General features: G+C 40.0%; 1 protein-coding gene across 1 annotated transcript in view; it reads left to right on the plus strand.

The window, feature by feature from the left end:
* Usp22 (ubiquitin specific peptidase 22) overlaps positions 1 to 23,855 on the plus strand; it is a 47,719-nt gene that overhangs the window by 1,178 nt on the left and 22,686 nt on the right. Inside the window, exons 2-4 of the mRNA XM_020172435.2 lie at positions 10,499 to 10,631; positions 21,318 to 21,431; positions 23,194 to 23,295. Of these exons, the coding sequence (XP_020028024.1) occupies positions 10,499 to 10,631; positions 21,318 to 21,431; positions 23,194 to 23,295 (349 nt within the window). The remainder of the gene's footprint in view (positions 1 to 10,498; positions 10,632 to 21,317; positions 21,432 to 23,193; positions 23,296 to 23,855) is intronic.

Here is a 23,855-nt window from a genome sequence, read left to right on the forward strand (position 1 = left end):
TTGGTTGTTAGCAGTTTTCCACCTTTGAGGAGTGTTTCTTAGTGGGAAAACTATCATCCGGTTGGGTAGTAGGCCATGTTGTGCTAATTTTCTTTCTTTTCTTTTTTTTTTTTTTTATCAGTAATAATGCTAGGGATTGTTGTCTTTTAGGATGAACTGTAATCAGAGGAAACAAATACCTATTACGTTCAGAGTGAGTCTTGGTAATGGAATTGTGTATCCTTAAAAATTGCCAGATTTCGCCAGGCGCTGGTAGCTTACGCCTGTAATCCTAGCTACTCAGGAGGCAGAGATCAGGAGGATCGAGGTTCGAAGCCAGCAGGGGCATAATAGTTCTCGAGACCCTAGCCCAATAAAACCCATCACAAAAAAAAGGGCTGGTGGAGTGGCTCAAGGTATGTAGCCTGAATTCAAACCCCAGTACTGAAAAAAAAAGAAAAAGCCACATATGATCTTTTCGCTGCTTTGTTGTTTATTTCTGGATTGAGATGTGATGTGTGTAAGATTCATTTCCTCATGGGATTATGTGGTGAATCCCTTCCTTTCCCCTTTCTCTAAACTCCTCTACCCTGATCTCTGCCTCCTGAATAGCTAGGATTACAGGTGTGATCCACCGGTGCTGTCCCCTTCCTGATGATTTTTTAACAAAACAGGTTTTGACCATTCTCAACTTTGCCTAATCTTCTAAAGGAATCTGCCCCCCTCCCATTGCTATTATATTACTCAGGTTAATCTTCTAATTTCTGATTTCAGATTCTTAGTTTGAAAGCTGTTTAGCCACATCTTTATTATTCTCTAGCAAAAATTCAAGCAAGTGGTTATGATAAATATTTCTCTCCAATCTGTGCTGTCAGCTATTGCACTGTCTTTTGGAATATACTAATGATGAACTCTGAATCTGGTTTCCTCTACTTTGGGGGAGTCATTTTAGTCTATATCTTCATGTCCTTTGTAACTGCATTTGTAGCACACTCTGGTGGCCCAGGTAAGGAAGAGTTGGTTTGAAAATAGCTTAACTTTGGTGATTAATAGTGAATGATAAGTGTTTGTCACATTACATAGGACTCAGATCTATACTTTCAGGACATACTTGATTTTGCAGTAGGAATTAACATACTAAAACTTGAAGTTTTGTGTTTTTTTGGCTTCAAACCTCAATCCTCCTGATCTCTATCTCCTCAGTAGCTAGGATCATAGTTGTGAGCCACAGGTGCCCACCTAAATTGAAGGGATTTTTTGTGTGTGTGAGGGGGGTGTTGGGGATTGAACCCAGGGCCTCCTGAATACTAGGCAGTTGTTCAACCACTGAGCCACACCCCCAGCCTAAATTGTAATCTTTGTAAACAAGCAAAGGTACTTTTAAAGTTGACATCTCAGCTGACCTGGTAGGTCATCCCTGTCCATCCCAAGCTACTTGGGAGACTGAAACCTGAAGGATCACAGTTCTAGACCAGCCCTGGCAAAAACAGCTCTTGAGATCCCCATCTCAGTGGAGAAAAAGCTGGGTATGGTGGTATGTTCCTTTTATCCAGCCTGGGTATAAAGGGAGACCCTATCTGCAAAATAACCAGAGCAAGAAGAGCGGGGAGCTTGGCTCAAATGGTAGAGTGTAAAGCCCTCTAGACGTCTCAGCTACAATTTCACTACAGAAATATATTCTTGTGTGATCAAGAGTGACAAATTTTCTGATCTCAGGAGAGGTGGATTATGGCTTCATATCCAAATTTTTTTAACTCCAGGGCATCACTGAGCCACTCCCCCAGCCCTTTTTTGTGTTGGGTATTTTTGGCTGTATCCAACCTTTGATCCTCCTTTTTGATAGAGAATGAGAAAAATGATCAGATTTGATTACTTTCTCCCTAAATTGGACCTGAATTACAGTTAGACTCTTGTACTGCTGGATGTAAAAATGTTCTCAGGCATTACTACCTAGTATTAACACTGCACTTCTGGTGTGTCTTAAATGTAACAAATTTCTATTAATGCTTTTCTATGTAAAGATTGACAATTTGGGAAACAATTTTTTATTTTTATTTTTTTTGGCAGTACTGGGGTTTGAACTTGGGGCCTATGCCTTGAGCTACTCCACCAGCCCTTTTTTGTGATAGGTTTTTTTTTTTTTTTTTGTGATAGGTTTTTTTGAGATAGGGTCTCCTGAACTATTATGCCCCCGTGGTGGCTTCAAACCTCGATCCTCCTGATCTCTGCCTCCTTAGTAGCTAGGATTACAGGTGTGAGCCACCGATGCCTGGCAGTAATGTTTTTTTACATAATAATTTCTTTCTTTTTTGACACTTGAAGTTTTATGGAAGCTTGTCTTTATGTCTTTTTTTTTTTTTTTTTGGAAACTTGTCTTTAAAATACGCATCTCTTTCTGCAGCTGTAGTACATTAAATACTTTCAGCAAATACACTTGACCACAAGGGAAGAAGTATTGTCAAACACACTATTGGCAATTCTGGACTGTTGTCAAGTCTAGTTTAATTTGGGTGGTAACCTGAAGGAAGGTTTCCAAAGACCTAAATTAACCCTCAGTATAAAAATTCTTAGGTAAAGTGTTTGGTTTGAGAAAAGGGCTAGAGGGAGAAGAACTACCTGTGCAACATAGCTGAGAGGCTGAAGGGAAAATGATGCAGAATTCTTACCTTACTTAAGGTATGAATTTTTTACTGTTTCTGTGTTTGTAGTCTTTTAATACCTGTACTAAAGAAATGAGAGCCCGGTGCTGGTGGTTCATGTCTATAATCCTAGTTATTGGGAGGCAGAGATCAGGAGGATCACTGTTCAAAGACAGCCCGGACACATTGTTCAAAAGACCGTATCTTGAAAAAACCCAGCACAGAAACAGGACTAGAATAGTGGCTCAAGTGGCAGAGCACCTGCCTAGCAAGCATAAGGTCCTGAGTTCAAGCCCTAGTATACAAAAAAAAAAAAGGCTGCACACTCTTTGGAGAAGGGGGACTAGTGTCTTCTCCTGGGGGGACCTCCTGCTCTCTCTCAGTCCATTGTTACTCTGAACTACTTGAAGGAATTTACAGATTTCCCCTGAGTTTCAGCCTTGAGGACTTGACATTGAAATTGGCCATATAAAACAGAACTTAAACTGAACTTGATGATCAGGTTAAAGAAAGAAAAATTTTCAGTAAGACATCAAATGAGGTATATCTGGAGAGCACAGCTTCATGGGTAGGAACTATCAGAAGCTAAGGCAGGTGGCAAAACTCAAATATAAAGCATTAGAGTTTAAGATAGTTTGCTTAGCTTCCATTTGTGTCTTTACAGGTATGATAGTAGCTTTCAGCCTGTGGACACTGCTTGAGACAGTGGCAGTCAGGTGGGTTTTTTTTTTAGAGGTGTAGGATAGCCCTACCATTGTAGTGGGGAAAGGGAAATCATTTCAAGTGAAAAATGGTCTTGGGTGCTGGGAGTGGTGGTATATATCTGTAATCTCAGTTACTTGGGAGTAGAGAAAGAAGGAGATCATGGTTAGAGGCCAGGCCAGGCAAAAAGGTAGTAAGATCCTATCAAAAACAAACAGGGCATGGTGGCTCATTCCTGTATTCCCAGTTACTTGGGAGAAAGATGTAAGAGGATCACCTTTCAAGACCAGTCTGAACAAAAGCACAAGACCCTATCTGAAAACTAAAACCAAGAAGGACTGGGGACATGCCTTAAGTTGGTAGAGCATTTGCCTAGTCAGTCAGAGGTCCTGAGTTGAGTTCCCAGTACTGCAAAAAGAAAAAAAAAAGTCTTGGGTTATTAATCTTAAGTCATTGGTACTTTGCCAGATGTTTTAGAAAAAAATTTACACTCCATCCTCCTAATCTGCAGGTTTCACATTCAACCAGCCACAAGTTGAAACTATAAGAAAAAAAGATTGTGTCTGTACTGAGCATATACAGATTTTTTTCCTTGCCATTCCCTAAACAGCACACTACAATTCCTACTTCCATAGCCTTGGCATTGTATTAGGTACAAGTCATCTAGAGGTGATGGATTTGCCTTTTTTTAAATAAGAGACTTGAGCATCCTAGGAGTTTGCTATCTGAGTGGGGTCCTGGAACCAGTTCTCTGAAGATACCTAGAGATCACTAATTTTAGGTTTCTGGACCACTCATTCTTTATGGCCAGTTCTGTTTCCATTCTGAAGTCTGCCATCCTTTATTCAAAGATGAACGAATCTCTTGTATTTGAACTGTTGGCCAGAAATCATTTTGGGGGACTTAACAGTTCTGCTGTTACTGGGTTACGCAGATGAAATACTGGAGTGACTTGTAGCACACAGGATCTGAGACGTGAAGTCCACCTATGTCAATATTCCACTGGTGACTCAGTCTTCCTTGGCTCAACCAGAGGTTTGGATGGTGATGAAAACACTGCTGAGAGTACTCCTGTCTTTCATTAATTATCATTTTATTCTAGCTCATTTTTCCATGCCCTCTTTTAAGTGGGCCTTTTTCATTTTCAAACTTTGAGAAATTAATGTTTTGCTTTATTTATTTTTCAAATCATTGCAGCAAAACATTGGATAGGGCATTCCAAATAAAAGATTGAAAAATGTAACAACCCCCCCTTCCCTTTTCCTTTCATTTTTTTTTGTGAGAAAAGAAAAGGTCTCACAGTTTTGGCCTATGGCTGGTTTGGAATTACTGGGCTCAAGCGTTCTGCTTCAGTCTCCCAAGAGTTGAGATTACAGGTATGTGCCACCATGCCCAGCTCACTTTTCTTTTTTAATCGTAAATTATGCTGGTGTGACAAACAAGTGATCCCATATGTGTACTTTCTGCCAACTTCTCCCAGTGGTAACATCTTGCAGGACTGTTAACAAAATCACTACCAGGATACTGCCATTGATCCACTCCATCCTTAATGCAGCCTGCCCATCTTACTTATGTGTCTCCGGTTTTACTTACACTCATTTGTGTGCATTTACTTCTATGCAAGTTAACAAACTTTTAAAGGATGGTTTTAGATTTAAAGAAAAGCCACAAAGATAGTACAGAGTTGTCACCTACGTCTTCCAGTTTTTCCAGTTAACATCTTTAATTACAGTACATTTGACACAACTAACAACTGACATTGGTACATTATTGTGAACTACACTCCATTCTTTATTCAGACGAGATCGGGCGCGTTCAGGGTGGTATGGCCGTAGACATCCATTCTTTATTCAAATCTTGTTGGTTTTCACCTGATGTCCTTATTCAGCCCCAAGGTTCAGTTATACATATCCATGTCTTCTCGGGTTTCTCTAGACAGGGACAGTTTCTCAAAATCTGTTTTTGATATCCTTGGCAGTTTCGAGGAATAATGGTCAGACATTTGGTAGGATGTCCCTCAGTTTGGGTTTGTCTAATTTTTCTTGTGGTTCTACTGGAGTTGTGGGGTTGTGGTGTTTGAGGGAAGACCACAGGAGTCTAGTGCTCTTCTTGTTGCCTTATGTCAAGGATGATACTGTCACCATGTCTTACCACTGTGGGTGGTGAGGTTGGCCATGTGGCTAATGTTGCCTCTGTCAGGTTTCTTTGCTGCAGAGTGACTCACTTTTCCTGCGTACTGTCTTTGGAAGGTCACTCTGCACAGGTCGTGCTATGTGGGGCAGTAGTTCTGTGCCTCCCCTTGGGCAGAATAGCCACATAAATTGAAGATTTGCCCATTCTTACCAATTCCTGTATTTAGTCAGTCATACTGACCTGTAGGTGTTTGTTTTTTACTTTGGGTTATGATCCAGTACTATTTTACTTATTTTGCTGCTATAATTGTTTTAGCTTTATCCACTGGGAGCATTTACTTAGCTTCTGTGTTGTGTCCCTTTGACATATCCACATGGGTTTTGTTTGGGTTTTTTAATCCTTTTTTGTTGTTGTTTTTGTTTTTGAGACTGGGTCTTAGGGTTGGTGGAGTGACTCAGGTGGTAAAGCGCCTGCCTATCAAGCGTGAGGCTCTGAGTTCAAACCCCAGTACCGCAAAAAAAAAAAAAAAAGAGAGAGAGAGATTGGGTTTTGCTATGTTGCCCAAGCTAACCTTGAACTCCTGGGCTCAAGAGATCCTCCTGCCTTAGCCTCCAGAGTAGCTCCATATAGTTTTTGTTTGTTGTTTCTGAGCACTTGCTTACTTTGTGGTACTGCAAGATGTACAGGCTACATGCTTGTCTTGTATATTTTCTGCTCCAACCTTAGACTCTGCTGTTTCCTCAAAGATCCCTGATTCTTTTTTTTTGGAGACTAGAACTGGAAACCAAGAACTGAGCATTGATGTGCTCATGACTACTGGGTATTGTAGCTTCGTGTCCCTCTTTCTAGATGGAGCTAGCTAGGCCTGTGCATTCTAATCATGTATACATACATCTATAATTATTTCAGTATATATCCTTTTGTGATCATATTAAGTGACAACATATTGATGTCTCCAACTCTAACTTAGTACAGTCACTCTGCCTTCCTTGCTAATTTGTTACTTGTGGTTTTGACCAAGCACTGTCAAAATCAAATGAAAATATCAAAAGTTTTAAATAATGCTCATATGTATTACATAGCTTAGTGGATGTGGAGAAGCTCAGTCAGTCCTACGTTATTATTGGTTTTGTTTTAAGTTGTGTGATCTGCTCTTAATTTTGTAAAGATACACCTTCCGAAAAGCACATGGTACCCACAAGGCACTTTTGTTAATGTGCTTAATTTAAGTGATAAAGTGAAAATTTTAGATATGTGGAAAGAAAGCATGTCTTTAGTGGAGTTGGGCAGTGTTTTGGAAAAAAATGAATCGCTTGATTCATCTACAGTACAGTGCTGAATTCTATACATCCTGAGCATTTGTGGTTTTCCTCAATGCAGGGTCTCTGTACTACACTGGTCATTATAGCCTTCCCCCCCCTTATTATCTGTAACTTCAGTCCAACAGAGGGAAACATGGATCCCATCATACATAGTCCATTTACTTACTGTTCTGCCTCAAGGGGACCCTACTGGGCCATCCAGAGTGCAGTGCTTGGGCCTGGTTCCTTTGCTTTTAGTGTTCTACCTTCTCATTTCCAAGTTACTTAGGTGCCTCTCTCCCACCTCTTTCAGTGAGGTTGTGGCCTCTTGTCTATATAATACCAGATTCTTCTGTCATAACCTACATTCCATCCTCTGATCACGTCATCATTTACTTAAAATTTTCAGGCATGAAGGTTTGTTCTTTGTGCTGTATAGTGGATTTTTTTTTTCCAGTCTGTGAATGAACCCAGGGCCTTGAGCATGTGAGGCAATTACTCTTCCAGTGAGCAACACCCCCACCCCATGTTCAGTGAATTTTGAGATGCATTCACCCCTACAGTCCTATATAGAGCACTTTCACTACCATGAAAAAAATCCTCTATGGTTCACCTACTCAACCCTCCGTAAGCCCTGGCAACCACTGATCTGTTGACTGGCTTTGGATCTTTGGTTTTTCCTTTTCCAGAATGTCCTATAATTGGGTTCCTACAGTTAATCAGCTTTCTCATGTTACAACAAAACACCTGAGAAAAACAATCTAAAAGGAAAAAAGATTTATTTGGTCTAATAGTCACTTGGTTCGTTGTTTCTCTGGCTGGGGTGAAGCAGGGCACATGGTGGAGCAAAGCGTCTTACCTCATGTCGGCTAGGAAGCAGAGTACAAACTAGGGGCCAAGGACAAATTATACCCTTTGAAGGTATGCCCCCACTGGCCTACTTCCTCTCACTTAGGCCCCACCTGTTAAGAGTTTCTGTCACTTCCTGATAGCACCATCAAGTGGGGACCAAGCTTTCAACACAGAGTCTTTGGAGACATTCCAGATGCATATTCACAAATTCTAACATACAGTTGGTGGAGTAGGTCAAGTGGTAGATAGAGTTCCTGCCTAGCAAGCACAAGGCTTTGAGTTCAAACCCAGTACCACCAAAAAAAATAATAAATTTTAAAAATTCTAATATACAGTGTGTATCCTTTAGGCTGGCTACTTTTACTTAGCCATATGCATTGTGGGGATTGATAGGTCATTACTTTTTATCATTAGGTAGCATTCTATCCCTTGGCTGTATTGATGTCTTTTTTGGGGAATTGGTGGTGGTGGTTTGAGACTAAGTCTCACTGAGTAGCCCAGATTTGCTTCAAATTCACAATCCTCCTGCCTCCACCTCCTGAGTGTGCTGCCATGACCAGCCTGATGTCTTTTAAATCTCTTACTCTACAGGTTCTCTTCATCCCTTTCTTTTTCTTAGTGTTTCTTACAGTTTATCTGTTAAAGAACTTGGCATTTTGACTTGTTGACTTTCCCATCATCTGGGTTTTGCAGATTGCACACTCATAGTATAAGTTCAAAATACTTCTGACCTCTGTATTTCCTGTGAATTGGTTGTGAATTCCTTTAGCAAGATCTTCAATAGTGCTGGATCATCCTTCTACCATACTCCTATCTTTAGCACACAGATCCTGCCAGCTTGATACCAAGTCGACAAAAGCTTAGATAGGAAGTAGGTGAACTTAGTTTTCAGGACTAAAATTACCTGCCTGATGGATAGTTGAGTCTTTTCCTTCCCTTTTTGTTTTATGTTGGCCAGCATCTATAGTGGAGCATTAAAAAACAGAAATTAGAGTAGAATTTTGGTGTCAGTTGGGCTGGTCGAGTGGCTCAAGTGGTAGAGCACCTGCCTGACAAGCTTGAGGCCCTGAGTACAAACCCCAGTACTGCCAAAATAAATAAATAAAAATAAGTAAGAGGTGTCAGAACTTGGTAGCAACTCTGGTCAGACTCTAGGAACATGGATTAAATGAGGCTCTAAAATTGGGTCATTCTCTTTACACATGTAGTTGAGACTTGGGAATCACCTTCCACATTCAAAGGAAGCATGGCCTAAGACATTGGTTCTGAGGCTTTTGTTCCAGCCCTGTGTCTGCTTAGATGTGTGATCCTGGCCAGCTCCGAGCATCTCCAGGAGTTCATGGCAGAGGAAGCTGCTCACCTCATGTTGGCCAGGAAGCAAAGAGAAAGAAGAAGGGACTGGGGTCTGAAAAGCCCCTTCCATGACACACCACCAATGACTTAGCTTTCTCCCACCAGACTCCACCTCCTAAAAGTCCCACCTTCTTAAAGCACCACTAGCTGGTGATCAAGCCTTTAGTAACACATGGGTTTAGGGAATACATTAAGATCCAAGTCATAGCAGTTTCTTTTAGTGAGGTAAAAGTCACATAACATAAAGTGAATTGTTTAACCTGTGCACTTGAGCAGCATTTAGTGTATTCACATGCTGTGTGGTCACTACTCACTTCCACCAAGTTATAGCACGTTTACCTGCTTCCTGCCCTCCTTGTCTCTGTCCCCTGGAAATCTTGGTTCTACAGTATGGATTAATCTATTCTGAATATTTCACATAAGCAGAATTACTACAATATGTGACCTTATGTGTCTGTCACCTTTCACCTATGATTGTATTTTTATCATGTTATATTAGTGCTTCTTTCCTTTTCTGGGAGAATAACATAGTGTATGTACCACAGTTTGTCCATTCAGCTTTTTTTACCCAGTGGTTTTAGTATTCATTGATTCTTGCTTGAGTCAGTTATTACTATGACGAATTATGATTTATTACTAAAATGAAGAGTTTTGTATTTTTATCTTTCCACTGTAGTCAATAGATGATTCTCTTACAGAGAAGACTTTTAAGAGAAGGCTAGTGTGTGCCTGTGTTTGGTGTTAAATTCATATGGACTTGGGATTGTTTTTGGTTGATTGTTTTTGGTTTTTAATTTGTTTGTTTGAGACAGGATTTCAGTAAGTAACCCAGATTGGTTTGGAACTCACCAGATACCCCAGGCGGCCTTAAATTCATGATCCTCCTGCCTCAGCTTCCCAAATGCTGGGATTACAGGTGTGCATCCTCACCGCTGGCTGGGATTCTTTTTTTTAATTCAGTATAAATAATTCACTCTTGTTATTCATGATTATCCTTATTGTGCCAAGATGCCGGCCCCTCTTCACACGGTGCTGTAAAACAGCATGTTCTTGGGTAGTGTGGATGTATAGAATTGTTTATCATTTGAATTTTCTGCAGTTGAATTGTTAGGGTTCTGTGGTCTATTTCTTGGTTCTTGTGTACTGCTTTGATTCAAATCCTTTTTTTTTTTTTTTTACGGTCTTTGTTTTTTTTTTGCTTCTAAAGTTGCTGAGTTCTTGAAACCTGTATTTTCAAGCCTCAAATTGATACCTGGGTAAAGGTGGCTAGGTATGTTGCTCACCTGGAGTGGGGACAGCACTCTCTTGGGGCACCCGTCGGGACTGGGGAGAATGCAGTAAATATTTCAGTAGTTCACTGAGTTTTAGTTGAGCTAGTTTTGAACTAAATTACTTTTGAGGAGTTAAAGGATACATAGGGTGATCTTTTAGAATAATAAGAACTTGAAGAAATTCCCAATTCTTTCTCTTATCACTGTTTTTCCCTTTGAGAACTCCTCTTGAATCACACACTGCTTATCGATTCTCTTTGAATTTCAGGCGAAGTCCTGCGTTTGCCATGTCTGTGGCGTCCACCTGAACCGGCTCCACTCTTGCCTCTACTGCGTCTTCTTTGGCTGTTTCACAAAGAAACACATCCATGAACATGCGAAGTCAAAGCGGCACAACCTGGGTAAGGCACCTCCTGAGTCAGGACAGTCACTGCCCTCAGCTTGCAGTTCACACCTCCAAAAGTCCACTTTTATCTGAAATGATTTGGGTCCTTCTTGGAAAACTTTATAGGGAAAAAAAAGATAAAAGTGAGCTCAGGTGGGTTGTACCCAGTTTCCTTTATGGCTTTTTTTATATTGGTGTTAATATTTTATGTAACCTTAAGTGATAGCGGGCAGTGGCTTTCTGTGTTCCACTTACTTGCTTTGAAGTGTAGATAGGAAATTTTTAGTGCTTTCTCTGTTAATGAATATTAGATTCTCATCTTTCCATTTTGAAACACAGGACCTAGATTAGACAAAAATTTGCAAAGAATGATCTTAAATGCAGCCCTTCCTATCTGTAGGTTCAACCAACCTCAGATACAAAATATTCAGGAAAAATACTTGTTTGTTACTGAACATGTACAACATTGTTTTGTCGTTATTCCCTAACTAATACAATAGCAACTGTTACATAGCATTTGCATTGTGTTAAATAATCTAGAGATGGTTTAAAGTATACAGGAAGATGTGTGCAGGCTATATTCAAATACCATTTGTTTATTTGTTTGTTTGTTTATGTAAGGGGCTTGAGCATCTGCAGATACTGTTACCTGAGAGAGGTAGTTTTGTAACCAACCCTGTGCAGATACTGAGGCATGGCCATATTAGATTATTGGCATCAATGTGGAGTTCTATGTAATATGTGATCTGTTATTACTTCCAGCAATGGATTTTCATTGTTTCCAGTAATGCAGGCTCATGAAAAACCTAATTCAATATCATGTGGCATCAAGATAAATTTGCCTTTCATGTACTTAAAAAATTCAAACTTATCCTGCATTCTGGAAGTAACATAAAGCTCAATTTTACTCTTTTATTTTCTGACAGATGTCAGTTTTTCTTTCTGTCCTGCAAAATAATGTCTTAGGTTAAATGCTTGTGCGATTTTGTTTGGTGGGAGTGGGGGGAGTGTGTTTGAACTCAGGGCTTTGTGCTTGCAAAGGCAGCACTCAACAGATGAAGTCACACCTGCAGCCCTGCTTGTGAGCTCTTTAGGATATGCTTCAGAAAGTCAATTTGAAAGGATCCAAGCCAGAGCACCTGTTTTGGAAAATACTTCATGCAGGCCTAGCAATTATGTTAGGAAATATTTGTAGGCCTTTCCCCCTAAAATTCTGTAATCTCCTGCTCTCTGGAAATCGTTAAACTAAGAAGTTGTAATTAATGTGATGTAGTTTGTGAGGTTGTTGCATGAGTCTGTGTCCCTTAAAGCTCTCTGTAAGCAGTAAAGGATGGGTCCAGTGGTTTTACCCAATACCCACATGTAGAACCTGTTCTTCTGATTGTTTCTTTTAAAGATTTAAGACAGAACAGATCTCTGATGTGATATATTATATGAGTCAGCTGTTATTATGGACATGTTGAGTCGGTCACCTAATTTGTTTTTTGCAACAGCTATGATGTATAAAGGAAACATTTCTAGATGACGTTCTGGTTCATAATAAAGTATGAAAATTCACAAAACAAATCCATTCGTCACTTCTTTGTGTTACAGTTTCCCTCAAGTTTTGTAAGGGTTTTTTTTTTTTTTAGTAGTAGAGGTGAAATTACAGTAACTCATTTATCTCCTGTGGACCTATCTCATTTTTAACTAAAATTAACAGCAACTGTTTGCCAAAAGGGTGCTTGAAATTGGGGGGGTTCAGGTTAACGATGAGCTATCTGGCCTGTTTGGAAGGAGAACTAATGGACACAGAGCCTGTCATCAGCTGTAGACCCAAGGAAAGAGACCAGGCAGTTAATAATGATTTATTTAATTTTTGCAGTGCTAAGGATTGAACCCAGGGTCTCATGCTAGCTAAGTAGGTACTATATCACTGAGCTACATCTGCAACCCTCATGATGACTTTTTACATTGACTAAGGGAAAAGATGCTGATGAAGGCAGTGTGGCTATAGAAGTCTACCATTCCCACTTAACGTAGATGTTTGCTTTTTTTTTTTTCCCCCCTCAGTACTGGAGTTTGAACTCAGGGTCTCATGCTTTCTAGGCAGGTGCTCTATCACTTGAGCCCCTCCACCAGCCCTTTAGATACTTGCTTTAATATAAACGAAGAGTGTTCCCACCATATCTCATTCTCACATCAGTTTAGACTGCGAATTATTACACCTGGCTCTGATTGAGCGTTGCTAAAAGGATTATAGGAAATTGGAAAGATACTTGTGCTTAAAGTTTTCTGGAGAACCTTATCCAGCATCATCTACAGAAATCACCTTTAAAAATTGGTGGTGATAATTCATTTTTAGCAAACTGATGATTAAACTCTGCCCTTACTTAAGCTAGAATGAACGTTCTTACAAAGTTTGCTTTAAAAAAGAAACAAAACCATGGTATATAGAATGATCCAACTCTGCTGTGTTAGGAGTCCATGACTTTATTAAAAGTTTCATGTGCCTGTATTAAAACTAGAAATTAGTTTCATGTTCCTTTAAGACATGTTTTCTAAATAGAATTCTTAACAATGTCACGTCTTTGATTCTGTGCCTGCTCTTAAGGGCTTGTCCACCTGCAGTGGTTTTTTTTAAAGACACATTTATTCATTGTGATGATCAGACTATTACATTTAGCAATAAACAGCATGGGTGCCAAAAAAAAGTCTGCATTAAAATCCTTTTTTAGGAATGCTTTACACTTTCTGCAGAACAGACACAATTAGTCACAAATAACAGTCCTTAATACACATGACTATTGTCTAAAACATGTTGTGTTTGTGCCACCACTGTGTTTGGCTGAGTTCACAAATCTGTTGTAACCTGTAGTTTCTCTGTCACTTCTCTGGCCCTGTCCTGCTAAGGTTGATTTCCTGGAACCGCGGTAGCCACCTTGGTTTCATGGTTTAACAAGGTATTGGCCTCCATTACCATAATGGCTAGAGCTTTGGCCTCCAAAGTTTCCTCCCTTCCTGGGTCCAAAATTTGAAGATTGATGGTTGTAATTGCCAGAATCTTTGTAGCTTCCATCACCTCCAGATCCATCATCACCAAGCTCATTGTAGCCGTCTGCACTGCCACCATATCCAAGCACTACCATAGCTAACACCAAAGCCACCTCAACCACTGAAGTTTCCTCCCTGATCAAAATTGTCATTGCCACCAAAACCACTTCCACAACCACCACCAAAGTTTCCAGAACCACTTTGAATTGTGCTTTGTAGTAGGTTTTGAAATCAGGAAATGTGAGTCCTCAAACTCCATTCAAGATTATCTGGCTGTTTGGGTTCCTTGAGATTTCTTACCAATTTTAGATGGATTTTTCTCATGTATGAAAGTGGAAAAATGAGACCTGTTGACACTATTCCAAGAATGGGGGAAGGGAGGGGAATAAAGGATAATGATGGTGGGGGTGAATTCAACTATAATACATTGTAAGAACTTTGGTAAATGTCATAATGTACCTCCAGTACAACAATAAAAAAAATTTTTAGATGGATTTTTCTTTCTGTTCTTCTTTGGTTGGTACTAGGGTTTGAACTCAAGGCCTCCAGCTTGCCTTGAGTGGTAGGTGCTCTACCACTTGAGCCACACCCCCAACCCTTTTGCTTTAGTTATTTTGGGAATAGGGTCTTGCACTTTCGGATGCGATCCTCCTATTTATGCTTGCTGTTTAACTGGGGTAACAGGTACGCACCACCATGCCCAGCTTTGTTGGTTGAAAGGGAGTCTCACTAACTTTTTTTTGTTGGGGCTGGACTCAAACTGTGATCCTCCCAATCTCTGCCTCCAGGGTAGCTGGAATTATTCTGTTTCTAGAAAAAAAGAAATGTGTTTGGGTTTATTCTAGCCATTACATTGAATCTGTATATCCTTGAGTAGTGTTGACCTTTTGTTTTTGTTTTTGTTTTTGTTTTGTGGTACTGGGGCTTAAACTCGGGGCCTCCACCTTGAACCACTCCACCAGCCCTTTTTTATGAAGGGTTTATTATTTTTTTGAGATAGGGTCTCACGAACTATTTGCCCGGCTATCTTCAAACCCCGATCCTCTGATGTCTGCCTCCTGAGTAGCTAGGATTACATACATGAGCCACTGCACCGAGCAGAATAGTATACAATATTGTCTTCTAATCCATGAGTATGAAATGTCTTTCCATTTATTTAAATCTTATTAAATTTCTTTCAGCATATTAGTAATATAAGTCTTATTTTACCTCATTGGTTGAATTTATACCTGAGTGTTCTTTTTGATGCTATTATAAAAGGAATTGTTTTCTTAATTTCTTTTTCAGATTGTTCATTGCAATTGTATAGAAACCCAGTTGATGTTTGTGTGTTGGTTTTTGCATTCTGTGGCTTTGCTGATTTCTTTTATTATTGGGCTAATAAAAGCTAGAACTGGGAGGAAGAGCAGACTTTTGGGCTTTCTGTGTATAATATCAGGTTAATTTGCAAACAGATATGTTTACATCTTCTTTTCTAAGTTGGGTGCCTTTTATTTCCATTTCTTGCATGGTTGCTTTGGCTAGACTGTGCAGTATTGAGTCGATTAGAAGTGGTGTCCTTGTCTTGTTCCTGGCCTTAGAGGAAAGGCTTTCAGTCTTTCACCATTGATTGTTATGTTAGCCATGGGTTTTTAACATATGCCCTTTATCAGATTGAAGAAGGACCCTTCCATTACTAGTTTATCCACTGTTTTTCTTCTTTTTTTTGAGATGCTGGGGTTTGAACTCAGGGCTTCATGCTTGCTAGGCTTACTAGGCAGGAATTCTACCACTTAAGTCATTCTACCAGCCCTTATCCACTGGGTTTTTCTTTTTTAATCATGAAAAGATACTGAATTTTGTTACATGCTTTTCCTAAATCAGTGGAAATAGTTGTGTGAGATTATTCCCTGCATTCTGTAATGTATTAGGTGGGTTGATTGATTTTCATATGGTCAACCATCCAAGCATTCTAGGAATAAATCCAGCACAGCCATGGTATATAATCCTTTTAATTTGTTGCTGGATTTACTTTCCTAATATGTTGAAAATTTCTACATCTGTATTCATAAAGGATATTAGTCCGTTTACTTCTAGTGTGTTTATCTGGCTTTGGTATCACTGGGTATCAGGCCCTCTTAGAAGTAGTTAGGAAGTGTTTCCCTTGAGGAAGGTTGAGTCTCTCTCAATCTTTCTCAGTCTAGTCCTTGACATTTATTTTTTGGGGGATTGATTACTGATTCGATCTCCTTAATAATTATAGGTCTATTTTTCTTCATGTTTTGGTTTTGGTAGATTATGTATTTCTTGGAATTTATCTCTTTAATTTGATGACATATAATTGTTCATGTTATTTTCTTATAATCTTTCTTACTTTAGTAAGGTCAGTAGAAATATTCCCATTTTCATTTCTAATTATAATTATTTGTGTCTTCTCTCTTTTGTCATTGTAATAAATGTTGATCTTTTTAAAGAAGTTTTCGGCTTCATTGGTTTGGTTTTTTTTTTTTTTTTAATTCTTCATTTCACTTACTTCCCCTCTAATTTTTTTTATTTCCTCCCATCTACAAGTTTGTCTCCCTAGTTCCTTGAGTATCTGTCTGTCTTTCTCTCTCTCCTGCTCCTCTTTTTTTTTTTAGACAGGGTCTTGATCTGTAGTCCAGACTGGCCTTAAACTCGAGTTCTTCCTGCTTCTGCCTCCTGGTGCTGGGATTATAGATGCGTACCATCATGCCAGGCTTGAGTTCTTTTTTAATGGAGGCATTTGCATTATCATATCCTTGTTAGCACTGAGTTTACTGCCTCCCATAAGTTTTGGTGTCATGTTTTTATTTTCATTTGTCTCAAGTTATTTTTTAATTTCCCTGAGATTTTTTCTTTGATTCTTTGAGTTTATTTGTTCAGTTTACATGCATTTATAAATTTCCAGGTTTTTTTCCTGTTAATTATTTCTAATTTCATTCTGTTGTCAGAAAAAAACTTTTTTTTTTTTTTTTTGGCAGCACTGGGGTTTGAACTCGGGGCTTCATGCTTGCTAGGCAGGCGCTCTACCGCTTGAGTCACTCTGCCAGCTCAGGAAAAGACTCTCAAGATTTCAGTGGTGTAGGTGTTATGTAAAAGAGTTTGGAGCTCCTAAAAAAGCTAAGCATAGGATTTACCATGATCCGGCTCTTCCACTTCTAGTGATACATCAAAACTGAAAGTAGGCACCTATGAATAAAGTAAAAATTAAAAAAAAAAACTGAAAGTAGTGTTTTGAGCAGATAGTTTTATGTCAGTTTTCATTATTCACAATAGCCAGTTGAATGGACAAAAATATATATACATGCAATGAAGTATTATTCAACCATAAGTGGAAATGAATTTTTATGTATGTTAGAACATCGAACCTTAAAAACATTATGTTAAATAAGCCAGATATAAAAGCTGAATACAATATTAGTCCACTTGAGTGAGAATTGGCAAATTTATAAAAAGTATATTTACTCAGCTAATCAGGAGGCAGAGATGGGGAAGATCACCGTTTGAGGTTAATCTGAGTAAAAAAAGTTATCAAGGCCCCATTCAACAAATAAACTGGGTAGTGTGGTATATGCTTATAATCCCAGTTCTGCAAGAGGCATAGATAGGAGGATCATGGTTCAAGGGTGGATCATGGTTCAAGAGTATGAGAACCTATCTAAAAAATAACTAAAGCGAAGGAGGGGGGAGGGCATGTCTCACATGGTAGAGTACCTGCTTAGCAAGCATGAGGCCCTGAGTTGAAACTCCAGTACCATCACCACTACCAACAGTAATAATACACACTTTTGAGAAAAAGAAGTTATTATTTTGATGTAGTCAAATTTTTTGGCAATACCAGATAAGTGTATAAGAACAGAGCAAAGTAACCTGGAGCTAGCTGCTTGATGTCATGTGGGTTTTGTTTTATGTTGAATCACAAGGGCATTTGAATTTTGTCTGTTGAACCATGCTAAAAAAATCATATTCTTAGCTTTGTGCATCTTTGAAGTTATCTCATTTGGCCAAAAAGGAGTGAGTATGGGATAGAGTGAGTTGATGGCATTGCTTTCCTCCATCTCTGGCCATCTTGGAACCTGCCTGTGCACAGTGCCCGGTGTCAGTTGTCCATATATCCATGTGAGTGGACATGTTAGAGCAACAACAAATATCCCTCTGCCAGGTAGTGCAAGGGGTGTAGCTCCGTGTTTGTGGGGTATTGTTTCACTTCCATTTTAGGTAGCTAGATTCTTACATGTCAGTCTTTTGCCTTGGAGCAGTCAAGGCTTTGTTTTAGACTATGGAGTAATTTTCCAAAGAAACTACCTTGAGTGTCAGTGTTGCTTTGGATTTCTAATGTTTAATTTTATATTGAAGTAAGATTGATACAACATAAATTTTAAAGTGTACAATTCGGTAGCATTTTGTAACCTTACAGTGTTACGAACCCACCACCTCAGAACACCCCATATCCATTAATTAATCATTCCCCATGCTTCCCACCCCCAGCCCCTGGCAGTCTCCTTTCGGCTCACTGTGTCTATGGATTTGCCTGTCTTGAATGTTTCCCATTAATGGGCTTTGCACTTACAAGGCAGGCACTCTATGGCTTGAGCCATGCCTCCAGCCCTAGCCTTTTTACTCTGGTTATTTTGGATCTTGCTTTTTGCTCAGGCTGGCCTAGGTGGCAGTCTTCCCCATCTCAGCCTTCCAAATAGGTAGGATTATAGGCGTGAGCCACTGACACCTGGCTGTGTCAGCATATTTTCTAAGTTCATCTGAGTTGTGGTATGCATTAATGTTTCATTTCTTTGCATGGCTAACTAGCACTCTGTTTTGTACATTCTCTTTACAATTCATCCATGATGGGCAGGTGAACTGTTTCCGCCTTTTGGCTCTGAATGATGCCACTATGAGCATTTGTGTATCATTCTAGACAGGTACATGTTTTCATTTCTATGCAGTGTCTACCTAGCAGTGCAGTAGCTGGATCATGTGGAGATTTATGTCAACTTTTTTTTTTTTTTGGCAGGACTGGGTTTGAACTCAGGGCCTCCATGTTTGCTAGACAGGCACTCTATCACTTGAACCACTCTGTCAGCCCTTTTTTTGTGTTGAGTATTTTCGAGATAAGAGTTTGTATACTATTTGCCCGGGCTGGCCTCAAACCATGATCCTTCTGATCTCTGCCTCCAAAGTAGCTTAAGATTACAGGCGTGAGCCACCAATGCCTTGGCAACTTTTGCTGAACCCCTTAAACTTTCTATGGTGGCTGCACTATTTTACATTTCTACCAGCACTGTATAAGGGTTCTAGTTTCTCCACATCTTCACACACAATACTTTTTTTCCTCTTTCAGAAGCAACCATTTTAATAAGAAATGGGATCTCATTGGGACTTTGATTTGCTTCTTTAATTTTTTCTCTTTTTGCCATGCTGGGGATGAACCCAGGGCCTTGTGTATGCTATGCAAGCTCTGCCACTTGAGCCACACCTCTAGCTCTTTTTGCTTTTAGTTTATTTTTCACATAAGGTCTGATGCTTTATGATCCTCATACCTCTACCTCCCTTGTAACTGAAATGTCAGGAGCTCGCCACTATGCCTGGCTTATTGGTTGAGATGGGGGTCTCACTAACTTTTTGCCTGGGCTGACTGGCCTCGAACTACAGTCCACCTTCACCTCCCTCATAATTGGGAGTATAGGTGTGAGCCACCACACCCAACCTGATTTGCATTTCTTAATGACCAGTGATGGAGAACATTTTTTTCCTTGTGCTATTTAGGCCATATGTTTAGAGAAATGCCAATTTGAGTCCATTTGCCCATTTTTAAATAGGGTTGTTTGTCTTTTTGTCCCTTACATTGTATGTGTATATGTGTATGTGATTTGCAGATATTTTCTCTGTTTTCTAGGTTGCCAGCTGTATGCTTGGCATGTTGTTCATTGATTCCTCTGCTTTCTGTTAAATTCCACCATCCTATTGCAAACTTGTCTCTGACAAGACTTGTTTTTGATATCTACATGCCAGGATTCATGTCGCTAAAGCACATAAAGTGCCAAATGACAACTGGTTGAGCTCTTGCTGACAGCTCTGATGAGGATGTTAAGGGAGTTTATTGGGATTTTTGTCACATTTTTTTGTGAGAACAATAGGTAGTCATGGGATTCTTGAATTGCTGTTTTTGAGTTGTAATAAATCTGCTTTAGAGAATTTAAAGATGTACCAGAATATTAATCCAAATCACAGTAACTTAAGACATGAAATACAGTCAGCCCTCCTTATCTGCAGGTTTATATCTGTGACTTCAACCAATAGCAGATCAAAAGAAGCTTGGAGAAAAAAGTTGTGACTGTTACCAATCATGTACAGACTCTTTCCTCTTGTCATTCCCTATACAATAAAGTACAACAGATACTTAGACAGCATTGTATCAGTGTTATAAGTCACCTAGAGATATTATGCATAGGCTATATGCAAACACTATCCCTTATTTTATTCTTTTTGCTGGTTTGATTTTTTCACATCATCATTTTATATAGGGACTTGAGCATCTATGTAATTTGGTATTGCAGAGGTTCTTGGAACCAGTCACCTGTGGATACTCCATAATGAGTGTATAATAAAACTGTGAGGTTTTGTGGCAGGGGTGGGGGTGGTTGGTTTTGTTTTGTTTTCCTTTTTTTAAACACTACCATTATCGAATGCACTGAAGTTACATGTATTAAGTTAATTATCACCCAGACCTGAAACATTAGTACTTTTATTATCACCACTTACCTACTAAAGAGAAAATTGAGCCTCAGAAGGAGAGTAACTTATCAAAAGTTCATAACTAGCACATAACAGAGCTAGGACTGATGCTTGGTAAATTTAAGCCCCCAACTTTTTTTTTTTTTAATTGAGAGAGTGCTTTACTTTCAGATGCTCAAAAGAGTTTGTCTTATCTTTAAAGTAATTAAGAGACCAGGTACTGGTTCTGTTTTGTAGATGGTGCAATTGAAAAGTGCACAAGTTCTACCCTGATGGGAAGAAGCAGGCAGCTCTGGGCATGAAGTCAGGGTTGTGAGAAAAAACCGTTTTACCTCTGTCCTAGAGAAAGAGTAGCAGATAGCACAGACAACAAAAGAAATAGCATATATGATTACATTCTTTCTTGTGATCTTGTCAGGAATTATAGATGTGGTTCAACAAAGTTTTCCTCTGTATTCCCTACCTCTCCCTACTGGGGACAGAACCCAGGGCCTAGCACATGCTGGGCAGGTGCTCTACCGCTTGAGACACCCCTCCAGCCCCTTTTTATTTTGTTTTTGAGATAGGGTCTCACTAACTTTGCCCTGGCTTGCCTTGAACTCAAGATCCTCCTACCTCTGCCTCCTGAGTTGCTGGGATTACAGGTGTGTACCATAAGTTTTACTCTTATTTTAAATGTAAGTCCTTTGTAAAGCATGGATGTGTGCCTCCATTCATCACTCAGCTTCCTCAACCTTGTGGGAGCTTATAGAGCCAGCACATACACCTCAGGGTAGGAGAAGCTTTGGGGGCTCAGGTGCCTGCCATGACATGAGAGTAGGCAGGAGCCACAGTTAGCAGGTGTCTAGAATGCTCAACTTCTGTGATCAACCCATGGTGAAGCATGACCTACCTATGCAATTGAATTTTGTGTCTCCTCCCTGCTTTCTCTCCACAGCCATTGACTTGACATATGGAGGCATATACTGCTTCTTGTGTCAGGACTACATCTATGACAAAGACATGGAGATAATTGCCAAAGAAGAGCAGCGGAAGGCTTGGAAGATGCAAGGTTGGGTTCTGCCTAAACTTACCTACTTGCTTTGTCTCTTAAACCTGCGGTTATTCAGGTAGTAGAGACAAAACACCCAGGGTGCAAGTGGGAGTCATAGGTAGCACCATGTTGGGGGGTGGAGGGTAGATGAGACGACTCTCCAGTGGTTCTCTCCTTCCCTAAGGTTCACAGCGGTATTAACCTGTGCAGAGAGGGAAGTGGGATTGCAGCCACACAGGTGCTCCCCTTGCCCAGGTCCCCCATGTGCTGCAACTGCTGTGAGGGACTTTGCTGAGGTGGAGAAGAAAGATTGCACACATTGGCACTGTTCAGTTAAGGGTGCTTTTGTATACCCATATTAGCCCTGTCTAGCACCAGCAGAGCCATACCCTGTCTCATTTGGCTCATTTCAGGGGATGAATGACCCAGCACCAAGAAATCCCTGACAAGTAGTTCCTCCTCAGCTCTGTGGTACTCAGGAAAGTGTTCTTTCTGTGCAGTAACACTAAAAATAAACATAACGGTTCCTTCCAGGACGGTGAGCCACTTCACTGATTATATTCTTGTAGAATCTCTTTTAAAACTCTGAACTGTTTGGTGTTAAATCTGTGTCAGCAGAGTGGCATTGCAGGTGGAAAGTGGAACAGATCACCACAGAGCCCTCCTAACCTGCTCTCCTGGAAGGTGCTTTATGGCTCTGCTGCTGCTTGGGTTCCTTGCTTCCCTGTCCTCATGTGCACATTCTCGCAGCCACATAGCCAGAAGAGCAGCAGCATTGTAAAGCCCTGTTTTAGTATTTCTTCTTGAGTTCCCTGATGTTACTTTTCATTTCACACAGAGGCTCACAATGGTGTGCAGTAACTGCTGGGTATGGTGTGTCCCAGTTGACCAGTGAGCACCTCATCTCTCAGGCTGCAGGACCAGTGCTGTGTGCAAGGGGAGCATGTAAACCTGGCCCATTTTACATCTTCTTGCCTTGACTGCTCTGTGTTGGAAGCATTCTCATTTTTTTTTTTTTAAAGCAAAAGAATAGAAAAAGGTGCTCTTAGCGCTCAGAATTGTTTATGGTCAACAGGTTATTTCTAGAGAGCAATTTCTGTGACTTCTATTTTCTGCTGTTCCCCCTCAAAACTTAATACCGTTACCACTACTTGTGGGTATGTTACTGAATCATGCAGAAGTTTTTGCAGTGTGGACCAAGTGCCTCTTGAGTTAATAGAGTATGCATTAGGATGAAGGGTGGTGCTCGTTAGCATTTGCACCATCTGTGTCTTAGGTTTCAGTTTTCTGTAGTGCTCAAAGTCTGAAGCAGATGGATCAAAATGCATTTTCTTTTTTTTTTTTGCTATGTTGGGGATGGAACCCAGGGCCTCATGAATGCTAGGCGAGCATTCTATCACTGATCTACACCTCCAGCCTCAAAAGTACATTTTCTCTGTCAGTGGGAAAATCGTTTACTTCAGCTGCCAGATAGCTCCCATTGGAGCTGATGCTATAGTCTCTGTACCCAGAGATTGGAGGCATTTGATACAATAGCCATCTTGTATCAGTGTTAGGTGGTTTTGATGGGTGGTGTTACTTTCCTTATCTCAGAGAACATGCTGTGTTCATGGACATACATTGAGAGAAACTAGCCACGGGATGGTGTTAGAAAGCCCCAATGTTTGGGTGCCCCTCTAAAATACAGCTTGATAAATAGTGTATCACTACAGCTTTTATTTATAAACACAAACCATGAGAATTTAGCAAGCAGCACTTGAAGTGTCCTTCATCTGCTTAGGTGCTGGAGAGAAGTTTTCGACTTGGGAACCAACTAAACGGGAGCTGGAGCTGCTGAAACACAACCCGAAGAGAAGGAAGATCACCTCCAACTGTACCATAGGTGGGTAGAGGACGTGCATTGAGTGTTATCCATCTTTACTTGTTAGGCTCCCAGTGTAAAACTGGGTTTCATAACATCACGTGGTTCTGTTTGAGCCCTGTCTAACTACATACCCATCCAGGTTTTGAGCACCTGCTTTCTGCAGGGACTGTCTGCACATGTGTGGAAGGATAAATGGAGACTGTTCCTCCCATGTCTGCACATGTAAAGGGACTCAGGATACTCTGCCCAGGCTGATCCTTAGAAAGACACATGATGTGTCTGTGGATGTGAGGGTATTCACTAAGTGATTTAAGAATGGAGGAAATGCATTTTAGAACTTTTTTTTAAAAGCATTTTGGTTTGTTAGGTTCCATTCTGAACCAGCTGTTTTTATAGAAAATACATTTGGATGATTCTGACAAAACATGTAATAGACCAAGTGGGAAGGGGACAATGGTGGCATACATTCCTCAGTGTGATCCATATGAAAAATTAGAAAAATGTTACATTTCTTTTTGCTCTTCTCACTTCTTGAATGAATGAGTAAAAGAAAATCTGTTCATATAGTTGTGAAAGAA

Source organism: Castor canadensis, chromosome 11, assembly GCF_047511655.1.
Source record: "Castor canadensis chromosome 11, mCasCan1.hap1v2, whole genome shotgun sequence".
Classification (NCBI taxonomy): domain Eukaryota; kingdom Metazoa; phylum Chordata; class Mammalia; order Rodentia; family Castoridae; genus Castor; species Castor canadensis.